Below are 21,415 nucleotides of genomic sequence, written 5' to 3' on the forward strand. Positions count from 1 at the left end.
TACGCTCTTCATATTGTTAGTACTTTCTTTATCAGTTTACATTATGTATATTTCAAGATATCCATGTTATGTTGTCTAAGTGATACAATAAATGCTTTTGTTACTCTTACCTTTGCAAGAAATTGTAGGATTTGTTGTTGTGATGTAGTTCATGTATATGAAGTACTTGGGCAACCAAGAGCACAAGCTCACGTAAGGGACTTCATTTACACGGTAATTGTATTTAATAATCCACTCAAGTGTTAGTAACCTATACTAATAGGCTATGTCTTTTGCATTCTCAACATTTATTCTCAAACGAACACTTTGAATATCAAATGCTTACTCACCTACTCTGTTTTGAACATGTGATATACCAAAATGGAAATATAAGAAATTATATACACAAACATCTTTCTTGTTAGAGCTTGGATTCGACTTTGTTTCTGGGTCCGAAATGGGATATTGACCATGATAGTAGGGATGTTATTCCCTTACTTCAGTTCTAATGTTTTAATCTTACACAAAATACGTAAACTGACATCAATGGCTACATAAATAATATTTTCTCGAAGATTGTGAGATTTATATATCAGAACCTTTAAGTAGTAACAAATTATATAAATAATAGTACATTGTTCATCGTTTTATCTCAAGATGATAAAGAGAGAGGGTCGTATATAGAATAGTTTAGCATATATACTTCCTTTTACATATTTGACGATCGAAAATAGTAACTTGAGCTGTGGAAAACAGTAAAAACATGCATTCCAATTGTGGTTCCATCCTTTTATGCTTCTCTCCTTTGCACAACTACTCCTTCTTATGGATGCAAATGTCATGTGGTTATCCCAGATGATGCTGCAATCGAGAAGGTAACACTGATTTCAACTTCTGAACTAGAAACTTGTTGTATGTTACTACAGGCAAACTGATCAAATTGTAAGTGCTATAATTTTTCTCTGCTGTTTTATTTGTGTGTTGTCTTTTCTTATTCTTTTTCAATTTTTAGCATTGTCTATCTTATATTCAAGTTGTATCATTTCTTTTCATGCATTTTGCACGAGCCAAGGGTCTTCAAGGAAACTAGAACTCTACTCATTGGGTAGAGGTTAGGTATGCCTACATTCCACCCTCCCATGACCTCTCCTTCTGGTAGGCCATATGGAGTTTCTTTTGTTTGGTTTGGTTAAAAGAAAGTCAAATTGTTTTCCTTTTTACGATATGTGTGCACAAAATACATTTGGACTTGATCGTATTTTGGTTAGGATAACTCAAATCAGTTCTATTATCCTAAATGGCAATTTAGTTCTCTAAGTCCTTTCACATGTAATCCTTTTGAATTCTCAACTTTGCAGGTATTTGCTACTTGCTAAGAACGCGCAAGCATTGTTGCAAGTATTTGCTACTTTGCAAGTTTTTTCTTTTAACTTCTTCAACAGTCAAGTAATATTTACATCATTATGATGTTTTGTTGTTGTTTTTCATATATTTAAGAACTTAATAGAAAATGAATGGAAGCTTCACTTTTTTTATAAATTTCTCTCTTCCCTAACATGGAAATCAAACGGTCAGCAGTATGATGTGTCATTCATCAGCTTTTACATATTGAAGCTCTACTAGCCATAGATATCGTAGATCAAAAGATGGCAGATGAATCTCAACACACACAAAGACTTGTATGTTTACCTTTTACACTTTTGAGAAAAATGCCTATTTATTTCAAGTGTTTGATATTCTTGGTCACTGTATATTGCCTATACCTGATCTCATCTTGATCTGGCATACAGGACAATCCAGCAATACTGATTGGGAAGAGTCCCAGGACAGATGTCCTTCTAAAAGCAGAGAAGATAGTACTGGATGTCGATGGCTGTGTGGTTAGGTGGCAGGACTTTACGTATCCTTTTACACCATTTGAACATTGGTACATTCATGCACATCCAAAATACATATGTGAACCTCTATTACTCGATCCTTAACTCTTTTAGCACAAAGCAGATAGAGTAATGCACCTCTATTACTTGAAAGTTGGAACTATTGAAGCTAATCTGCATCACATCATCAATCTCATCCATTATGAGGTGCTCTCACCTTTGTACCTAAATTGATCCAAATTTATGTGGTGTCTCGATTGTTCAGAGGTGAGTAATACTCAAGTATTGCAATACCAGTTCTTCTTACCTATAGGTTCTCCTGCTTTTCATTATTGTCAAGAACATGCTTTATATATCGTCTAAATGATATTTATGTACTTTAGAGTTCGAGACTAACCAGGTCAATGAGGCACTAATGTGACGATTGATCTATTATTTAGTGTAATTTTCCTTTTATGAACTTTTATCATCTTATGGTTTGTACGGTGTTTTAGGAAGTTGGCTTATTATCTCACCAATAATGTTTTCTTGCAGTTTCACCTTGGTTATTATTGACAAAACTATTATATGACCTTCAACTTTATTTTTTCATTCGATCTTGCTAATACACCATATTAAACTTAAACTTTCTATATTAGTTGACTTGCAAAATAATCACACAAACTCATGATTCAAGGCTAAACTAATGTTTCAGAATTGTGATTCATCCGTGCTAAACTAATGTTTCAGAATTGTGATTCATCCGTGCTAAACTAATGTTTCAGAATTGTGATTCATCTGTGTTGCATCGTGCGGGTACATCATTAGTGTGTGTGTGTGTGTATATATATATATATATTCATGTCTCAGTGGTTTATAGATCTCTTCTCAAGAGGTATGATCTATTTCTATATCTTGCAAACAGGAAGTTCTAATGTTGTTACTTGGAAGAAAAGAGAATATTGAATTCTGAAAATTCTGTATTAGAAGATAACATGGTTAAATCATACCAGAATAATGTCTTTTTTCTCTTTGCTTGCCTCTAGTTCATCCAAAATGTCTTGCCATACTCTTGAAATAATAAGCCATTATATATGTGCTAGACTTTGGTTGAAAGTTTAATCATTCTGGAAGAACAGAAACAAGTTGCAAGTTGCAATCATGTGTCACAATATATGACATAGAAAACTGTAAATTGAATTGCTATATAAGAAACTATTGTCAAAATTCAATCTGAGTGAACATCTTGTAGTGTGCTGAGTCTCAATTCTTCCCAAAGGATGGTTACATTTCCTAGCTCTGCGATCATGAGCTGGACTAATCTTGGATAGTGTTTCTTTACAAGAGCAGGCAAGTGATAATCATAAATTTCAATATCAAAACATAAAACAGAAAGTTAATGGAGAAAAGACACGAAACTACTAAAAGAAATATTTGATACAAAACCACTGGTAAAATGTTAGTTGTTTGTGGGAACTTGAAAACTGCAAATACTTGCTGTGTTTGTTAAGATCCTTCTCTTCCAAGAATTATTTACTTTTTTAGTCACCTAGGAATGGTGTTAGCATGAGTTAACATTCTCAATCAAAATCCCTCAAAAGATTGATAAACTTTCATTGGGTTATGTTTGTAATTTATATTGTAAGATAGCTGAAACTGAAATTCTTTTTTCAGTTTCCACCATTTCTTGTTTTAATCTCGCTATTTATGTTTATTCAGGAGAAGCAGAGGCTCTTTTGGCTAGAGGTCAAGCAACAAACGAAGAAATTGTTTTGGTGTTGGTGGCATCATTGCATTAAGGCACAAAAGAGTTAACATATGCACAGGGAATTCGTGAATCTACTGATTCAATCTCTCTCCTGCTGCTTCTTTCTCTGTTGTGTTGAAAAATGATGCTGGGAAAGATTGGCAGAACAATAAGGATGGCAACATCTGAAAGACTCAGACTTGTGGGCAGCAGACCCTTCTCCACGAACAACAAACCTACCACTGAACCGAACAAGAATGGAGAAAGGACCGATGGGTCTTTGACTCACCATGACTTGTATCGAGACCTGGATAAACTTGATTTCATGACTGCTGCCAACATTCTCTTCACCACTCCTCCTAAACCGAAGAAATTCGGGTATTTTGGTTTGCTCTTTTACTTCTATATGATTGTTGGCCAAGTTGGTACATGAAGCTGGTTTAGGCAGCTGGTCAAACGTTTGGGTTACAATTGCATTTATGAACACCAAGTCCGTAAAAAATCTTCACTTCTTGTCACCCACATTCACTTGTTGTTTGTTGAACTTAATCCTATAGGGGGGCCGGATTGTAGGAAGTGGGCAATAAGTTTTTTGGTTTTCCCATGTTACAACTTCCGTACCAATTCGGTCGAACCACTTTCCTCCTCTCTTCTTTTCTTCAGACCGATGAGGGACGTAGGAATTGCCCTTAACTATCCGGAAGGCTGAAATAGCTTTCTCGGGAGCCTCACTTCCGCATCTGTCGTATTCGAGAGTGCTTGCTTCGTGGCGAAACATTTAATGCATGGCTTCGACTCCTAATTCTACCTTTAAAGGGCTTCGTTTCGGCCAAGGAGCTGTTGTTCAAAATACAAGCTTAGGTTCAAATGAGAATCGGAAATAAATATATGAGAAGTTAGGAACCAACCATTAAATAAGTTATTCATAATGAATAACCCCAAAATATTCATGAATATTATCCAGCATGATTTTCATTATTCATCACGAATAGTTGGTTCCTAAGTTGTCAAAATATTTAGGTTTCTCATTTGAAGATGCCCCTGTTCCTATATATGCACATCTCATGTTCATACGTAGGGCTGTAAGCAAACCGAATGTTCAGCGAACCGTTCGTGAACCATTCGGCGGGAAGTTCGTTTATGTTCGTTTATTTAATAAATGAACGGACATGAACAAAAATTTTTGTTCATTTAATTATACGAACGAACATGAACAAGAGTCTCGTTCGTTCATTTATGTTCGTGAACGTTTGTTCATTTACCGTTCGTTTATGTTCGTTTATATATTAAATTTAATATATAATCTTTTGTTTATTTACTTGAATTCAAATAATATTTATTTACGTTCGTTTAGCACGTTCGTTTAGCCTGTTCGTTATGTTCGTTCGTTTACGTTCGTTTAGCATGTTAACGAATGAACATAAACGAACACGAACACACATGATTTCTAAACGAACGAACATGAACACAAAGATTTTCGTTCGTTTACCGTTTGTGTTCGTTCGTTTGTTCGGTTAAGTTAAACGAACGAACATGAACAAGCCTCCGTTCATGTTCGTTCGGTTCGTTTACAACCTTACTCATACAATATCAAGAGAGCTATGAATGTTATATGATGTAGAATATGAATTGTTCTCACATCAAAGCATCTGGTATTAGATGATGAATAACATCAGTCTTGTGTTTCAGGTTCCGCACAAAATGTAGTGATATTGTGTGTGTACTTACTAGTGTCTCTCTGATATTCAGGCTTGATTTTCATCTGGTTCAGCTCTTCTTCGTTTGTTTACCATCACTCGGTAAACATCTTAACTCATTAAGTTCAAAGTATACAATATTTCATCTTTGCAGTGGCCTAAAGGCTTATATTTCATGTATCAGCTGTCTATTTGGTTGCTCTTGTTACAATTATTATTCATTTTTTATCTCTTTTTAAATTTTTTTTGTGTCAAAATCTATGGCAGTAGTTAGAGAAAAGACGAGTTGAAGAAGCCAAGAAAACAAAGGCAGCCGAAGGGGAAGCACTAGAGTCTAATCCACAATTAGTGGAGGTGAAAGAGAGACTCGATAGCTTGGAAAAGTCTGTTAAGGAAATCATGATAGAATCCAAAACCCAACGAAACATAAAAGTTTCAKTTCAACATGAAGGTGACAGAAAACGACATGCAAGCATCCCTGTGGGTGAAAAACGCCAAAATAAACAAGAAACATATGATGCACAAGGAGGCTCAGCTTGTGATGAGAAGTAAAACACGGATGGTTGGTGCGTGAAATGCAATCGGTGTGTCTCCTTAAACCAGATATACATATTGATCCCGATTTTCGATTTTGTATGGCAACAATCCCTTTTAGTTTCTTTCTTGAGGTATTAAAATTAGCAACTTACGAGCAGGATACAAGAGTTACTGTGATGAATATAACCATATTTGCTGAACTTTTTTTGTTTATAGATAGATATAGCAACTTAAGTAAAGCTCGTTTAACTTAACGAGTCGAACTCCATAACACCAATGTTCGAATCGACTTGTTTAAAAGCTCGATTAAGCTTTACGAGTTGAGTTAAGCCGAGCCATTTGTTCATACACTTTTTTGAGTCAAACATACTAATATGTTACAAATTATATAATTAAAATAATAAAATCATCAAGCTTGAGCAAATAAAACGAGGTAACCAATCTCGAGTTCGAGCTCAAAAATCGAAAAAAATATTCGAAGTCGAGTCTGATATTTTTTTTTTGAGTCGAGTTCGAATAACCTGCTACTCAATTTGACTACGCCCGTTTACACCCTATTCATATATGGGTCTATCATGACATACCATTTAAAAAACTTTTAATGAGATGTATTCAAATAGAATGCAATCGAAGAGAACACGAAGATTTTATTCAAGTTATGTCGAAGAGTCCAACATATGAAAAAGCTACAAGTATTGGGAAACTAAATTCACGTTCGCTTCCATCAAGGAACACCGAGGTTACTCAATGACAAAAAGCAACTCTTATCCAACCGTAAACAATTTATTTGTAGCATGGACTTATATATGCCATCGTAACTTTCATTATGTCTGTCTTCATGGTACAATATATCCTGCAATGAACAAGAAAACAAATAAATACATAAGCATATGAATGCAAATTGATAATAGTTATAACATGTTTACTTACTCCCACACTTCTTTCCGACTGGTCTATTTTTGTTGTTGCATCGCTTAGGGATGCTTATTGCGATTGCAGGCTTTATACCAGCCTTTCGAGCCAATGGTGAGAGCAAGACTGCGCAAAGACATTTCGGAGCAGTCTTGATTAAAACATTTACTTTCGTACAACACATAGGTGGTACCTTAGCCCTAGCATTCCCACCAGCACCTAAACACGGGCTCAAGCTAAGTGCGGCAGACCGAATGGGTGTTCTACCGCACTCACCCGCTGCAGCGACTTCCGTGACGAAAGTCGGTGCAGCCAACAAATAGGCAATGAATAGAGTTGCAAAGGCAAAAGATGTAGTAGATGCCATTAGAGTGTAAGTAGTTTAGTTAGGTTGAGAAATGTGGAGGGGTTATTGGTGCATATAAATAGGGTAATGAGCAAAGAGAATGTGAGTGGAGTGGGTGTGGGATAATACGTGGAGGGAGTATGTGGTTGAGTTGCATTTTAAGCATATAAATTTATCAAAGGTAATGATTTTTGTGATGTTGGTGGTGCATAACGTTTAGGTGACATAAGAACACGCTACTTCATTTACTCCCTTTCTATTCTCAAAAAAAAAAAAATAAGACAATTTATCAAATGTTTATTTGAGCAAGTGTTTACCAAGTTATATTATCTTACCAGATGAATATGGTAAGAACTAAAAATCTTATCTCGTAAGAACGACTGAACGAGACAAGGAATGAGAGTCTTACCAAGTAAGTGAGGGCAATGACTCTTACCACGGTCAACTCTTACCGGATAAATTGTTGCATAGAAAGCCGTTTCTGTTGACTAAAATCTTACCCGGTAAGTAAATAATAATATTGAATTTTACCAATATGTGCTTACCGGATAAGTGTTTGGTAAACGGCCCCGAAATCTATTTTGTTTTTAAAAATCTTCATTTTCATGTTTTGTTATAGGGAAATTGAGTTTAGAGTAAGTCAAACTTGTTTACAGATATTATAATAAAGTTGGATTTATAAGATGTCAATAATTTTTAAGTGTTCTAACAGACTATATTATAAGACTTAAGTTTATAGGATCAAAGAATAAAGTGTCATATCTTATTTAAATGTGTTGTATTAAGTTTATATGCCATTTTAAAACATTTTAATAAATTTTTGACGATATTTTTTAATATTAAACATTGTCTTAGCTAGCTTGTAGGATAATTTTGAGAAATATTCTATGAACACATCTTTTATAGGATACCTGTTTTTATGAGATATTTTTTCAAATAATGTCCTATGATGTAAGCAATATGACCTTTTTTTTAACATAAAAATGTCATAAAATATGTTATTTCACCTCATAAAATCAAACAATTTTCGTCCATATGTTATTTCACCCCATGAAATCAAATGTAATTTTGGGAAATAAAAAACCTCAAATCTATGAACATACTTCTACTCTTGAAGGGGATGTGGCTGGTTTTTCTGAAGGCGACTTCAACACCGTTGTAGATCCCTATTTGTTTCCTTTAATACCGTTGTAGATTCAGATGGCGGCTTCAGATTTAGAATTGATTGGAAATCAACACCAAACCAATAAAAAGAACGAACACAACATACTAGGGCCAAATAACAGCAACTTTTCGAACATAAAACTCAATTAAGAAGGACCATCCAAAATTAAACTAAAGGAAGATTAAAGGAGACCAAAATGAAACTCAACCCACTCCTAAGAACGATTCCAGCATGAGAAGAGAGACCCTCCCGAAAATGAGCAAAAATTGAACCAATTGTTGTGGCATAGTGGTTGAGGTCTTAAGGGATATGAAGGAATATTTCATCTGTCCAGGGTTGAATTTCAGGCATACACAACAATTTTAATGGAGCTGATTTCATTCGAATCACAGTTTGTCGGGTTTAGTCTAGGCATAGCCTGGGACACCCTTCCAACAATTGTGGCCAATGAGGAAAAAATGATTTTAGGTCCAAGAAACCCAAAATAGATTATAGAATCAAGAAAAATGAGAATAAAAAGATGAAAGGAACCCAAATCGAATCTGAACATTGAGGGGATGTTTGACAAAAACGGTTGCTCATTTTGTATCTTGGGATCTTATTTGAAATGGGAAGATCTAGGATAGACGGCCAACCTCCTGGAGAAAGAAAATCTACTGCTACCATGTAATTCATCATGCTTCCTTAGTCAAAACTATTATGAGTTTTAAGGATCATACAATTTAAGAATGAGTGAATCAGTCCCTAAGGAACCCCCCTAAATGGCAGCGAACTTTCGGACCGGGAAGGAGACAAAGGAATAGAGACCTTTTACAATTTCCACTGACGAGCTTTCTCGTAAAAGCTTCCTATCTGTTGAGGATTTTCCTCATTGGATTCGTCTTACCATCATCTCCAAGCTACCTGAGTTATTCAAGCTACCAATGCGTTCCGTCGAGAGCAAGCGGTGGCCGACAAGGCCCTTTTACCTAAATCCAATAACATAGGGCAAGGGTCTGATAGGCAAATTGAATGGTTTAGTGCAAGATAATTAAGTGGTCAGAATGATTAAGAGACTCTTATGATATTGTATAAAATGAAATATGGTTGTTTAGTAATTGTTCAAAATGAAATTAGGAAGCTAAATGATTTAGGGAGACCAAAGATACAAAATCATTTTTAAGGTTTTAGAACCATTAAGAAGCAGATTTTTCTTTGCGAAACGAGATTCACCTCACAATTCAGAAGTTGCCTATTAATGGAACTATTAAGAGGTAAATAACAGTCCATAAACCAAAATCAGATTTACCTTACCAAACGAACCCTAGATAAAAAATCGATTTCCGGGTGTGTACTCACCTTCCAACATCGCCAAGTAGAGTCAACTTGAAAGTAATCATAGGTTGCAATTATGGGACGGAGGATGGCAGTAGAGAATTGAGTCTAAAGGCTGTGGAACACCGTGGATCCATGGTGTTGAGGGGAGGATGGTAGGGATATGTGGCGCCGGGGATAATGAAGCATATTTACTTAATTATTGATAGCATTTAAAAATCAAGGATGCCCTTTCACTTTTAAATTTAGTCCATAATAAACTATAAATTTCAAAATTATTTCAAAAAATTTATTGTCTTTTATGTCTATAAATTAAAATCAATAAATGATTTAGATTGGTTTTTATGGTTATCATTTGATTACGATTATATATATATATAGAGAGAGAGAGAGAGAGAGAGAGATCCAAATAAGAAGACGATCAATTTGTGAGAAAGAAAGAAAGAGAAAAGACAATTACAGACTAAAAAGCGGGAAATTTCAAAGTTAGAAGAAGAGAGATCGAGTGAGTAACTGGATATGGATTTGGAGAAATTTTGTGATTTGTGTTTGTATCTTTTAATGTAGTCAACTCATTTTGGAACCATTTTAATCATCTTGCCTTCACCTTGAAATGCACAAGTATGCACAAGTTGGGTCAAAAACCTGAGATTGATCGGAAACCGGTTAAATAGTGATTGAGTCTAGGTGTTTTTAAGAGTTTGTTTTAAAATATTGTTTTTTTTTTATCATTGAATTATGTGAGGTTGATGTTGCTTGTTGTATGTTTTCTGGATCTTGGTCGATTCCGAGGGCCTTCTCTACTACTTGCAAGGACTTGTTGTATGTTTCGTTTATGCGATAGATCTTGAATTTGATAATTATGTTGAGAACTGTGTATTTGCTAAAAAGCAATCGACTCAAATTCCGTTAGGTGTGGAATGATAATCTCAAACAAGAATTCACATTGATTCGAGGTGTTGATTATTTTCCTTACAGAGCAATAGACATCGAAGTTTCTTGGATTGTTCTTTCTCCTCTTGTAATTTCAAAAACAACAACGATGATCATTATTATGGATTAAAATACATCATCGACATTGTGGGGGCTAAAAGTAACTTTACAAACAATTAAGGGTCTCAGATAACCTTTTCAACATCATTCATCTCCAAATTGTGTTTGCTTTACATTCCTTCTATCAAATTTAAACTTTCCAAAGTCTATTCAAAAGAAACTTGCGTTCTAAAATATTTTTACGATCAATTTGAGGAATAGATAATTGTAATATTGAAACCAGTAATATGATATACTCGTTAAAATAATCATTAAATAATGTGTTATAAGCTCTTAAGAGCTAGTCACTAAACTTTTATCCGATAAGTGTTTACTAGGTCACTTTACTTTATCAGATTAATATATCATGATTGAGAATTTTATCTGGTAAGAGCAAAAACAAGGACTGAAAGTCTTATCCGGTAAATGAGAGTGATGACTTTTATACCCATAAGTGTTAACCCGATAAAAATGTTGCACATAATGTTTTTTGTTTGATTAAAATCATATCCGGTAAGTTAAGTAAAAATATTGAATTTTATCAATGAACGCTTAGTTGGTAATAAGTTAAGTAAAAAGTAAATAACACGCTGCTTGCTTCTATCAAGCGGCGGTCTTCCTCTTTTTCTCTTCACCACCACCACCTCCGTCTCAGTTTTCACCTCCACACCACCACCAAAACCACCTTTCTCAACCTTTATCTTCACCACTGATCCATCACCATCACCATCACCATCACCATCACCATCACCATCACCATCACCATCACCATCTTCAATCTTAATTTTCCCTTCAACTCTCGGCCTTCCCCTCTTTCTCTTCACCACTTCCGACTGATTTTCAATCTTAACACCACCGTCACGATGCTTCCGAAGCCGTGGCCTTCCCCTTTTTCTCTTTATCACGATGCGTCAGAGGGACTTCATAAGTGAAAGGAGACTACGGGTGGGTTGGTGGAGGATCCATGTGTCTTTGAAATTGACACGTGTTGTCTGTATATATATATATATATATATATATATATTAAAAGACCGCGAAATTAAATCCTATATTTGTGTGATTTTAAATAAATCTTAGGTTCTAAAATCCAAGAAATCTTTCAAACCGAAGATAGGATTGCAATGGAATTCAATTCTAAATCCCTTCAAATTTAATCTAATCCTACAAACCAAACGAGACGTTAGAGTCTATTTGTTTTCATGGAATAATTTTGAGGTGATTTGGCTAAGGAATATTGGTATATTTGGTTTGTCGGATTTAGAATGAAACTGAAATCATCATTTTATCTATATTATATTATAGAGCATTTGACAAAAACTCATAAAAACTATTTTTTATGCATAAAGTACTGTTTATTTATGCATATTACTTAAAATTCAAGATCACAAATAAATTGTATGTAAGTACAATTTATTAAAGTTTCATTCTTGAATTCGTGTAACTAATTATAGATAAACATAATCAAATATGTGATAAACATCTCATTTTAAATATAAACAATCTAAACTATGATTATGATGATCATAAGTTATAACAAAATACTTAATTGTTATCTTTATAAAATATTATATTATTAAACGATAAATAAATTATTTTACTATTAAATCTAAATTAAATTACGAGTAAAATATTGAATTAAAGAAATTACAAAAAATCGAGAACTTTAAATAGTAAATTTGATACTAATATCGATATTTTTTTCCTCAAATTTTTATGATATCTTTAAATTTATATTTTATTTAATAATAAAAATGTTATCACTTTCTCAAAACCACTAAAAACCGTATTATATCACATTAATAAAGAATAAAACGATACATTAAAATTAAAACAAATTTCAATATATTACATGAACATCCTTCTGGTTACTTTTAATGGTTTTATATGAAGGTTTAATTAAAAAACTAGAGGGTTCCGCAAGTTTAGGATGGTGGTCAATGATAAGTTAGGTTTTTCATCCTTCAAAAACTTTCATGCTTTTAATTTACTTTCTATGATTTTTCATTTTATACCCACATTATATTACTTAATTAATTAATTGTTAGCTAAAACACATTAAAAAATACGTACTTTTTTTTACAAATTATGTCGTTAGAAAGATCTCGTCGATACCTTCGAATTGAATCAAATATTAAATATTTTTAATGTTAACATAGATAAAAATCATCATTAAATACGTATTTTCTCGATATTTATCTTTGATTGTTTTCTTAAAATTTTCAAATAAAATTTAGCATAAATAATAAGGTAAAATCTTTTTTTTTATTACAATTTAACGTGAATATAATTTAATGTGTTTGTTTTTATGGTTAACTTTTTTGACTTTAGGGTTAACCTGTTTATATTTGAGATTAATATATTGTATCGCGAACCGATAATTTAAATCAACAAAAAAAAAAAAAAAACTAGAAATGCACCAATAATCAATTGGTTTTAAAGTTTCTTTTTGACTTAAATACTTAATCTATATTTAATGGACCTAGAGCAAACAAAATAAAAAAAAAGAGTCCCTACAATAATTTTATAATTTATTTTTAAATAATTTATTAGGATAATTATTTTGTGATACCATTATTAGAAGATCCTGAATTCTCATTGACTCTATATATAGCTAGAAAGGTACTCGCGTAATGCAGCGAGATACATATTGATTTTAATATTTTATTTTATTCTTTATTTTAGTCGATGTTATAATATGATCTTATGTAATTTTGAAAAAATGATGATGTTTTTATTTTTTCAATAAAATATAAATTTGAAGATATCATAAAATTTTGACAAAAATATATCGATATTAGTATCAAATTAACTATTTAAAATTTCATATTTTTTGTGTAATTTTTTAATTTAATTTTTTTATTATAATTTAATTTAGGTTCAATAACGAAGTAATTTATATTAGTTTAATAATATTCCTTATAAAGATAATAATTAATTATTTTGTTAGAACTCGATAATTATCCTAATTATATTTTAAATGAGATGTTTATCATCTATTTAAATATGTTTATCCGCAGTTAGTTAGACGAATTCAAAAATGAAGCTTTAATAAGTTGTACTTATGCATAATTTACTTGTAATCTTGAATTTTAAGTAATAAGCATTAATATACAGTACTTCATACATAAAAATGGTTTTTAAAAGTATTTATCTAATACTTTATAATATAGTATAGATTATATAGTAAAGATAAAAATATACTTGTAAGAAAATAAAGATTAAAAACATTTAATAGAACATAAATGGTAATATACATCCAATGAATATGATTTTATAATAATATATTTAATATAATTATAATATTTAAATAGAAAATATTTTAGAATTGAATGTGATTTTTTTGATTCTCCCATTCAAAGAACTTTATCAAATTATCTAAATAAAAAAATCTGATAATGTTTGTTTTCCGACACATTTTTTTAAACGATAAAATCCTCTAAATTTGCAGAATCGATATAAATAAACGATGTTTTAATTTCATCAATAAGATGAAAAGTATTATTAAGAATAAATTACATGATTGGTCCTTGTAGTTATGTGTTATAACATTTGAGTTCTTATTTTGAAATACCTAAGAGTAAATTACATGATTGGTTGTGGTTTATGTGTTTTGACATTTTGAGTTGATATTTTGAAACGTCTATGGATTACATCATGTTTGATTTACGATTTATAACACATTAGGTCCCTGACTCTAATTTCTTTCAAATTATCATGTTAATTCAGTTAGTTTAGAAGAGTATTTTAATCATTTAATTTATACTTTATTTTCTATTAAAACCACAAGGACCAAAAATATAATTTACTCTACCTCTCTCTCTCTTACCAAATAAATGGTCCGAGTGTCCCTTTAGTTTCAAATGTATTGTAACTTTGACCCCTTCCCTACCATGTCATCCTCTATCCATTTTTTGTCTTTTTACCTATATTCAAACCCAATTAAAAAAAATTACAGTTCATCATCATGAAAAATCACAAATTTTTTAAACATAACCTAGATCTTTGAAACAAAAAAAAAACCGCAAACCATAGATCCGTGAAAACATAACTCAGATCTGCTTAGGAAAAATCATAACAGATATTTGAATCAATGAACCCATCAAGTGAGAAATTAAGATGCGATGAAACATATTTGGATCTGATATTTAGATTAAATGTAGAAGCATATTTGGGGAGGGGTCGAATCAGGAAGAGGTAAGGGGTTCGATTTAGGGATGAAGATGTAGAGATCTAAATAGAATTCACCTAGAATGACAAAGTTATAAAATATTTAATAGAAAAAGTTGCATTAAAACAAAACCAACTTTAACCTAGTTTATATTTTAAGAAACCAACTTTTAAAATCATCATTTTAAATGTTTTTACATAAATGAAAACTTTTCATTTATTTAAGGTAGAAGCAACCTAACCATTTACCTTAATATGATGTAGCAAATCTATTAACTAAAAACATATTCATCCCCTTCCCCATTTCCTAACCATCTTCATCCCCTCTCCACTTCAAATGCCTCATCTTCTCTTCTCCATCTTTTTTATTCCGAAAAGCTATTGAATAAAATTAAAATAAACGTCATTTTATTATTTAAATAATTAAAAGTTACACTCCTGCTTGGCTGGTTATTGTTTATTTGAAATAACTTATGTTTTTTTATAAAAACATTTATCAACTTATTATAAGTCAGAAGGGTTTAACTTCTTATTACTGGTTTGATACCAGTATAAGTTGTTTATCCAAATACTCAAAAGTGTTTATTACCGGTGTCACTCTGAAATAATTCAATAATTTGTTTTCTAAACAATTCCAAACACCCCGTTATAAAAATAAAAATGGAAAATTAATTAAAAGTAAATAACACGCTGCTTGCTTCTATCAAGCGGCGGTCTTCCTCTTTTTCTCTTCACCGCCGCCACCTCCGTCTCTGTTTCAGTTTTCACCTCCACACCACTAAAACCACCTTTCTCAACCTTTATCTTCACCACTGATCCATCACCATCACAATCACAATCACCATCACCATCACCATCACCATCTTCAATCTTAATTTTCCCTTCAACTCTCGGCCTTCCCCTCTTTCTCTTCACCACTTCCGACTGATTTTCAATCTTAACACCACCGTCACGATGCTTCTGAAGCGGTGGCCTTCCCCTTTTTCTCTTTATCACCTCCGCCTCATCTTCACTTTTCACCTTCACACCACCACCATTACCATTTCCAGGTTTCTCAACCCGTGGTCTTCCCCTCTTCCTCTTCACCCCCTCCATATTCGCCGGAGTTTCTTTCCGATTACCATTCTCTTGTTTCCCTGCTTTTTTGTTCTTGAGCACCTGTGCTAAACTCAACACACCTTCTTCCTTTATGAACTTAAATAGGCAGATATCACCTTCTGATAAGTTATAATACTGCCGGAAAAGCGACCAACCTGATGATAGACTATGTCTGTTGTGGTATTTTTCGACCAACAACCCCATTATCCACTCTTTCCCCTCATGATCCTTCATCCTTATGCCGCTTCTGTTCTCCAGTTCCGCCGCCTTCACAAACTTCTGCGGCAACGTCTACAAAAACAACAACGACAAAGCTTACATTTAATTTATAAAAAAAAAGATGATGATATAAGAAAAGTATACAACCAACATCACTGTAAAAATCCCCAAACCACACAATTGTAGATAGATTAACAAATCTAAAGAAATGTGAAAGTGTTTTTACCATGGTATATCTGTGGGATTTCTCAGATATCACCTTTTGAAAGCAGAGATTCTCATTTGGCATAACTTCATCACCATCATCTTCTTCATCTGACATTACTTCATCTACATCATCAGCATCACCTGAAAACTCTTGAGCAAGAGATCCATCATTCAAGACCCATTTAATTTTTATAATTGTGCAATATAGGTACACAGATAGAGAGAGATAAACCCAACTGGTGTTATTTAATGGGAGGTCTTTATCACATCCATTTGCATCAAAGAATGCAACTTCGAAGGTGAAAGGATCAATTAGTGATACGACAACAATATCCATTATACGCAATTGGGCATCCTTCGCCAATTTCTCCCATCCATCGGAGAAACAGTAATCTTCACCGATCTTTTTGATCTTCAATCTCCAAGAACTTTCCCCTGTTGCTGTCTTGAGTATTGGGGTTTTAGGGATCTTCTCCAAATATCTCTTCACAAAAGCAGTTGGCAACGCCTGTACATAAAATTCATCTTCAAATAAATCTATATACATACAAAATACTACACATACATGAAAAGGATAGATGGATACCAAATGAGGGGCAGAAGGGCAGCGCACGACCTTGAAGAAGGAAGGAGGACCCTCTTCACTGCTTTCAGTAGTCATTTGCAGTCAATTGAAGAAAAGAAAGTGTGAATTTTAGGTATTAGGGTTCCAAGGAAAGGGGTAAAAAATGGTCCGCCTGGCTGTGTAAAAGCTAAACAGTTGCGACGGAGATGGAGACGGCAGTCACTGCCGTTGACAAGAACCGACGGCGATGCTGATGGAGAAGGGGAAAGAGAGAAGAAGCGGACGGCGGTGGCAGATGGGAAGCTACCGATGAAGCGGAACCACGTGCAGATGAAACAGCTCGAAAGATTCGGAGAGAGGACAGTGAAATTTTTGGGGTTTTTCTGTAACTATTTTGCAGCTGAAACTGGATGCGTATGCATATGAAAAAAACAATTCTTGGTACATAATAAAAAAAAATGCACCAAAAAAGACAGGAATCTATATACATTGCTAAATACATTTTTACTTAATATTTTCTTTTTCATATATATTAATATTAAAATCTATTTTTTATATTTTTAATACAAGACTTTACCTTATTATCTATATTATATTATAAAACATTTGAAAAAAAAATTTAAAAACTATTTTTTATACATAAAGTATTGTTATTGATGCACATTACTTAAAATTCAAAATTACAAGTAATGTAAGTACAATTTATTAGAGCTTCATGCTTGAATTCGTGTAACTAACTACAGATAAACATAATCAAATAGAAGATAAACATCTCATTTTAAATATAAAAAATCTAAAATATAATTATCCTAATCATTGAATTTTAACAAAATATTTAATTATTATATTTATAAAAAAATATATTATTAACCAAAAAAATAAATAACTTCGTTATTAAATCTAAATCAAATTATAATAAGAAAAATTAAATTAAAAAAATTACACAAAAAAAGTATAAACTTTAAATAGTTAGTTTGATACTAATATCAATATATTTTTTTTCAAATTCTTATGATATCTTCATATTTATATCTTACGCAGAAGTAAAAACATTATCATTTTCTTAAAACTACATAAAACTGTATAACAACATCGAAGAAAGAAACAAAACATTAAAGTCGAGATGTGTCTCACTGCATTGTGTGAGTACCTTTCTAGTGATATTAAAAGAGTGCAAATAGAGCTACAATGGTGGTGTCTGATTGGTTTGAGTTTGACTCCAAATGTCAAAAGTACCAGGAGGTCTCAGGTTCAAATCCGAGAAGGAATGAAAATCCCCTTATGGCCATGAAGGTTCAAATGTGGCGACTCCGGGCTATCTACAAAGCAGATGATCGTTCTAGAATTATTCGGATCGCATAACGGGTTGGATATCCAAGTTAATAAAAAAATTAAAAAAAATATTATCCTAAAAATATTAACTATGGTCAATTGAAATATTTGACTAAGTGGTAGGTAAATCTACCATAAATATCATTAAATGCAATTCTATATATTAATTTACTTTTTACATATTAAATTAAAACTTATCTTTTAGACTTTACATTTCAATTCATGATTTAACGTAATTATGATATAAAAAAAAAGAGACGCATATATTATCAACCTTGATTAAATGTATATTGAGATTTGAAAATATTAAAAATATATGTATATTGATGTACATAAAAGTGAAATTGATAGCAAATTTTAATTTAGTAATAAAGATTTATTTAAGATATTTTTTACCAAAATATAAGTATCTTCAACAGATATATTATAATAGAATTTTTGGTGACCTAAAAGAGTTTTGTGCTCTAAGCATATTGTATTGTAGAAAAAAGAAGAGAAAGAATATGAAAATCCTTAAATTTAAAGAAATCTTTAAAATTATATATATGAGATAGAAATGGTATTTTGATTATTTTCCACCAATAAGAGGTGTTAAAAATAAATGTTTATGAGAGAGAAATAATATTTTATAAATATATTAAATATTTTAATCATATAAATAATGTTCGAATTGCTAAAATAGAGTAGTTGTTGGAATTGAATATAATTTTTTAGAGATGTTTACTTTCTAATTCTCTGATTTTGAAACATTATAACATATTTGTTGTAGATGCTCGTAATAGCAATGTTAGAGTAGAGATTTTGAAAATTTAAGATTCTCTTTTTGTTCCAACAGCTTTATTAAAGTATATGCTAAAATTAATAAAAGTAGAATTCTTCAAATTTGGAAAAATCTTTATTACTTAATATTTATGAAAGATATATTATTTAAATTGTTTCCATCAATAAATTTATATGTATTATAAAGTTTTTTTTTTTTTAAATACATAAATCTCTATAATTTAATATTAAGAATAAAATTATATTACTTTATTTATATACTTCAATAAGGTTGAATGTATTATAATTTTTTATAAAAATATCTAAAAATGTATCGAGATAATAAAATTATAAAATATTTTAATTATATAATTAATATTGGAATTATTAAAATAATATTACCAAATTTCATGAAATTTATTTCAAGCCACATAAGGCTCATGGTCTTGAAATGTTTTGGCCCAAAGCTGAAAGCCTCATCCAAAGGTTTGTTTGTTTGTTTTTATCCAATCTTGTATTTGTATAGATTAGCAAATACTTATTGTTTATTTTGTGTTTTAGATATAATTTAAATATTAAAAATTATCATTTTAATTCTGTATATAAACTCAATTATACAAACAAACCCAAAATCACATAACTAAAATAAAGGGTCGTTTACCAAATGCTTACCCGGCAAGCGCTTACTGGTAAAATTCAAAATATCACTTTCTTACCTGGTTAGATTTTAGTCCACCAAAACGGCATCGGATGCAATCACTCTTACTAGGTAAGATTTTTGGTCTTTGTCATATTCATACGGTAAGGTAATGTGACTTGATAAACACTTACCCGGGTAAACATTCGGTAAACGGCCCCTAAATAACAAACCACAACTGGTTGTGGTGTAGAGGTTGAAGCCTAGGGGATGTGGTGAAATATATTATCTGTCTTGGGTTCGATTCCAAACGGCAAAAGATTGTCAGCGGACTGATTCTGCTATATATATAAATTTATGGGGTAGTATTTTCATTTCTTAAGGGATCAGGGATGGTTATTGCACAGCATAATTTCTACAGCATATTCTTCTCATGTTCTTTTCCACTAGATGGAAACTAGCATATTCTTTGTACGTTTGGAACCCAAATATGTATAAATTTATTTTAATTAAATATTTCATAATATCTTTTCACAATAAAAACATTATTATTTATTATAAAATAAAATTGCTATAATAAAAAAATCATTCATTAATTAAAGACCACTATAGAAATGCTATTTTCATAAGAAAAAAAAATTGATTAAATTCATATTTTATAATGTTATTAAGATCTTCACCATCGTTGTTTCAATCCTTGTTCATATCGTATATCAATGCTTAACATGTGATAACAACCACCGACGCCCTTTCGATTTGATCGTGCAGTTCCAACCAAGGTATCCCATGGTTCCTACTAGCGGTGTTGATAAAAGACGACTGATGGAGAAGATTGCCTGGACAAGATTTGACAACGTTTAAAGCATGGAGGAACCGCTGCTGCTCCGTCTTACTCTCACCCCCGCCACCAAAATTCGTCGGAGATAAAGGAAACAGAAACAACATAAGCCTCACCAACTCCGCAAAAGTACAAAAAATCCGATCATATTATTTCATCATATTAAGGATTTTTGAAGGAGCTGAAGTTTATAAACAAAGATTACAGGGATTGATGACAGTTGTTTGATTAGATGCCACAACTTTCAACGATGTAGTAAAAGTAAAAGAAGTTGGGCTGTAACAAAAAACCCTAATAATGTCTTTTTATTTTAAATTAGATGTGAGATTAGACATAAGTTTTACTAATATTAAAAAAATAACACCATATTTAATGACCTTTAATTGAAACAATATAATGATTAAAATTAATCTACATGATACTTAATTCTTTTATAATTCTCACTTAATTACCATTATATATATACACACACATATTTTAACACATAGAGGGCGTTTACAAAACAGTTACCCGATAAACACTTACCAGTAAAATTCAAAACTATCACTTACTTACCGGGTAAACTTTTAGTCAACAAAAACGGTATCGTATGCAACAATTTACCCGGTGAGTGCTAACCATGGTAAAAGTTATCGTCATCACTTACCGGGTAAGACTCTTAGTCCTTGTCTTGTTCTTACCGGGTAAGATTCTTGTTTCTTACCATATCATTCGTAAGATAATGTGACTTGATGAATGCTTACTCGGATAAGCGTTTGGTAAACATCCCCGTAGTTTCAAACTTAATTGAAACAAAATGGGGTTCATGCAGCAACATTGATCCAAAAATGCGTTCATAAAATATGTTTGATGACACGTGTTTTAAATGAAAAATATTAGAAGTAATAAGAGATATAATTAATAAAAAACGGAAAGTGTTTTTTCTTGACCTTTGGGAAAATCAGCGGCCAATAAATGACAAGGTCATGAGCAAAAGAGGATCAACGGTCCAGAAAGTCCGATGGAGAA

General features: G+C 31.9%; 3 protein-coding genes across 7 annotated transcripts; 1 reads left to right on the plus strand and 2 right to left on the minus strand.

Moving 5' to 3' along the window:
• Positions 1-3,757: 3,757 nt before the first annotated feature.
• Positions 3,758-5,831, plus strand: LOC112528490. Its single transcript, XM_025139520.1, has 2 exons — positions 3,758-4,003; positions 5,550-5,831. The coding sequence occupies exons 1-2, from the start codon at positions 3,758-3,760 to the stop codon at positions 5,829-5,831; spliced, it is 528 nt and encodes a 175-aa protein (XP_024995288.1).
• A 607-nt stretch (positions 5,832-6,438) lies between these two features.
• Positions 6,439-7,115, minus strand: LOC112528255 (non-specific lipid-transfer protein 4-like). The gene is made up of 2 exons (XM_025139244.1): positions 6,747-7,115; positions 6,439-6,669 (listed from the first exon to the last, which is right to left on the minus strand). The coding sequence occupies exons 1-2, from the start codon at positions 7,093-7,095 to the stop codon at positions 6,653-6,655; spliced, it is 366 nt and encodes a 121-aa protein (XP_024995012.1). The 5' UTR covers positions 7,096-7,115; the 3' UTR covers positions 6,439-6,652.
• Positions 7,116-15,403: 8,288 nt separating this feature from the next.
• LOC112528161 (B3 domain-containing protein REM5-like) lies at positions 15,404-17,179 on the minus strand. 5 transcript variants are annotated; one of them, XM_025139115.1, is made up of 5 exons: positions 16,863-17,179; positions 16,514-16,784; positions 16,296-16,426; positions 16,006-16,141; positions 15,404-15,915 (listed from the first exon to the last, which is right to left on the minus strand). In XM_025139115.1, exons 1-5 carry the CDS (start codon positions 16,935-16,937, stop codon positions 15,425-15,427), a joined length of 1,104 nt encoding a protein of 367 aa, XP_024994883.1. In that variant the 5' UTR covers positions 16,938-17,179; the 3' UTR covers positions 15,404-15,424. The 5 variants fall into 5 exon arrangements, with proteins under 5 accessions (XP_024994883.1, XP_024994882.1, XP_024994880.1 ...); XM_025139114.1 differs by having other exon boundaries at positions 15,404-16,141; positions 16,296-16,417; XM_025139112.1 differs by having other exon boundaries at positions 15,404-16,141.
• Between the last annotated feature and the right edge of the window lie 4,236 nt (positions 17,180-21,415).

Source organism: Cynara cardunculus, assembly GCF_001531365.2.
Source record: "Cynara cardunculus var. scolymus isolate 2C chromosome LG 15, CcrdV1, whole genome shotgun sequence".
Taxonomy (NCBI): domain Eukaryota; kingdom Viridiplantae; phylum Streptophyta; class Magnoliopsida; order Asterales; family Asteraceae; genus Cynara; species Cynara cardunculus.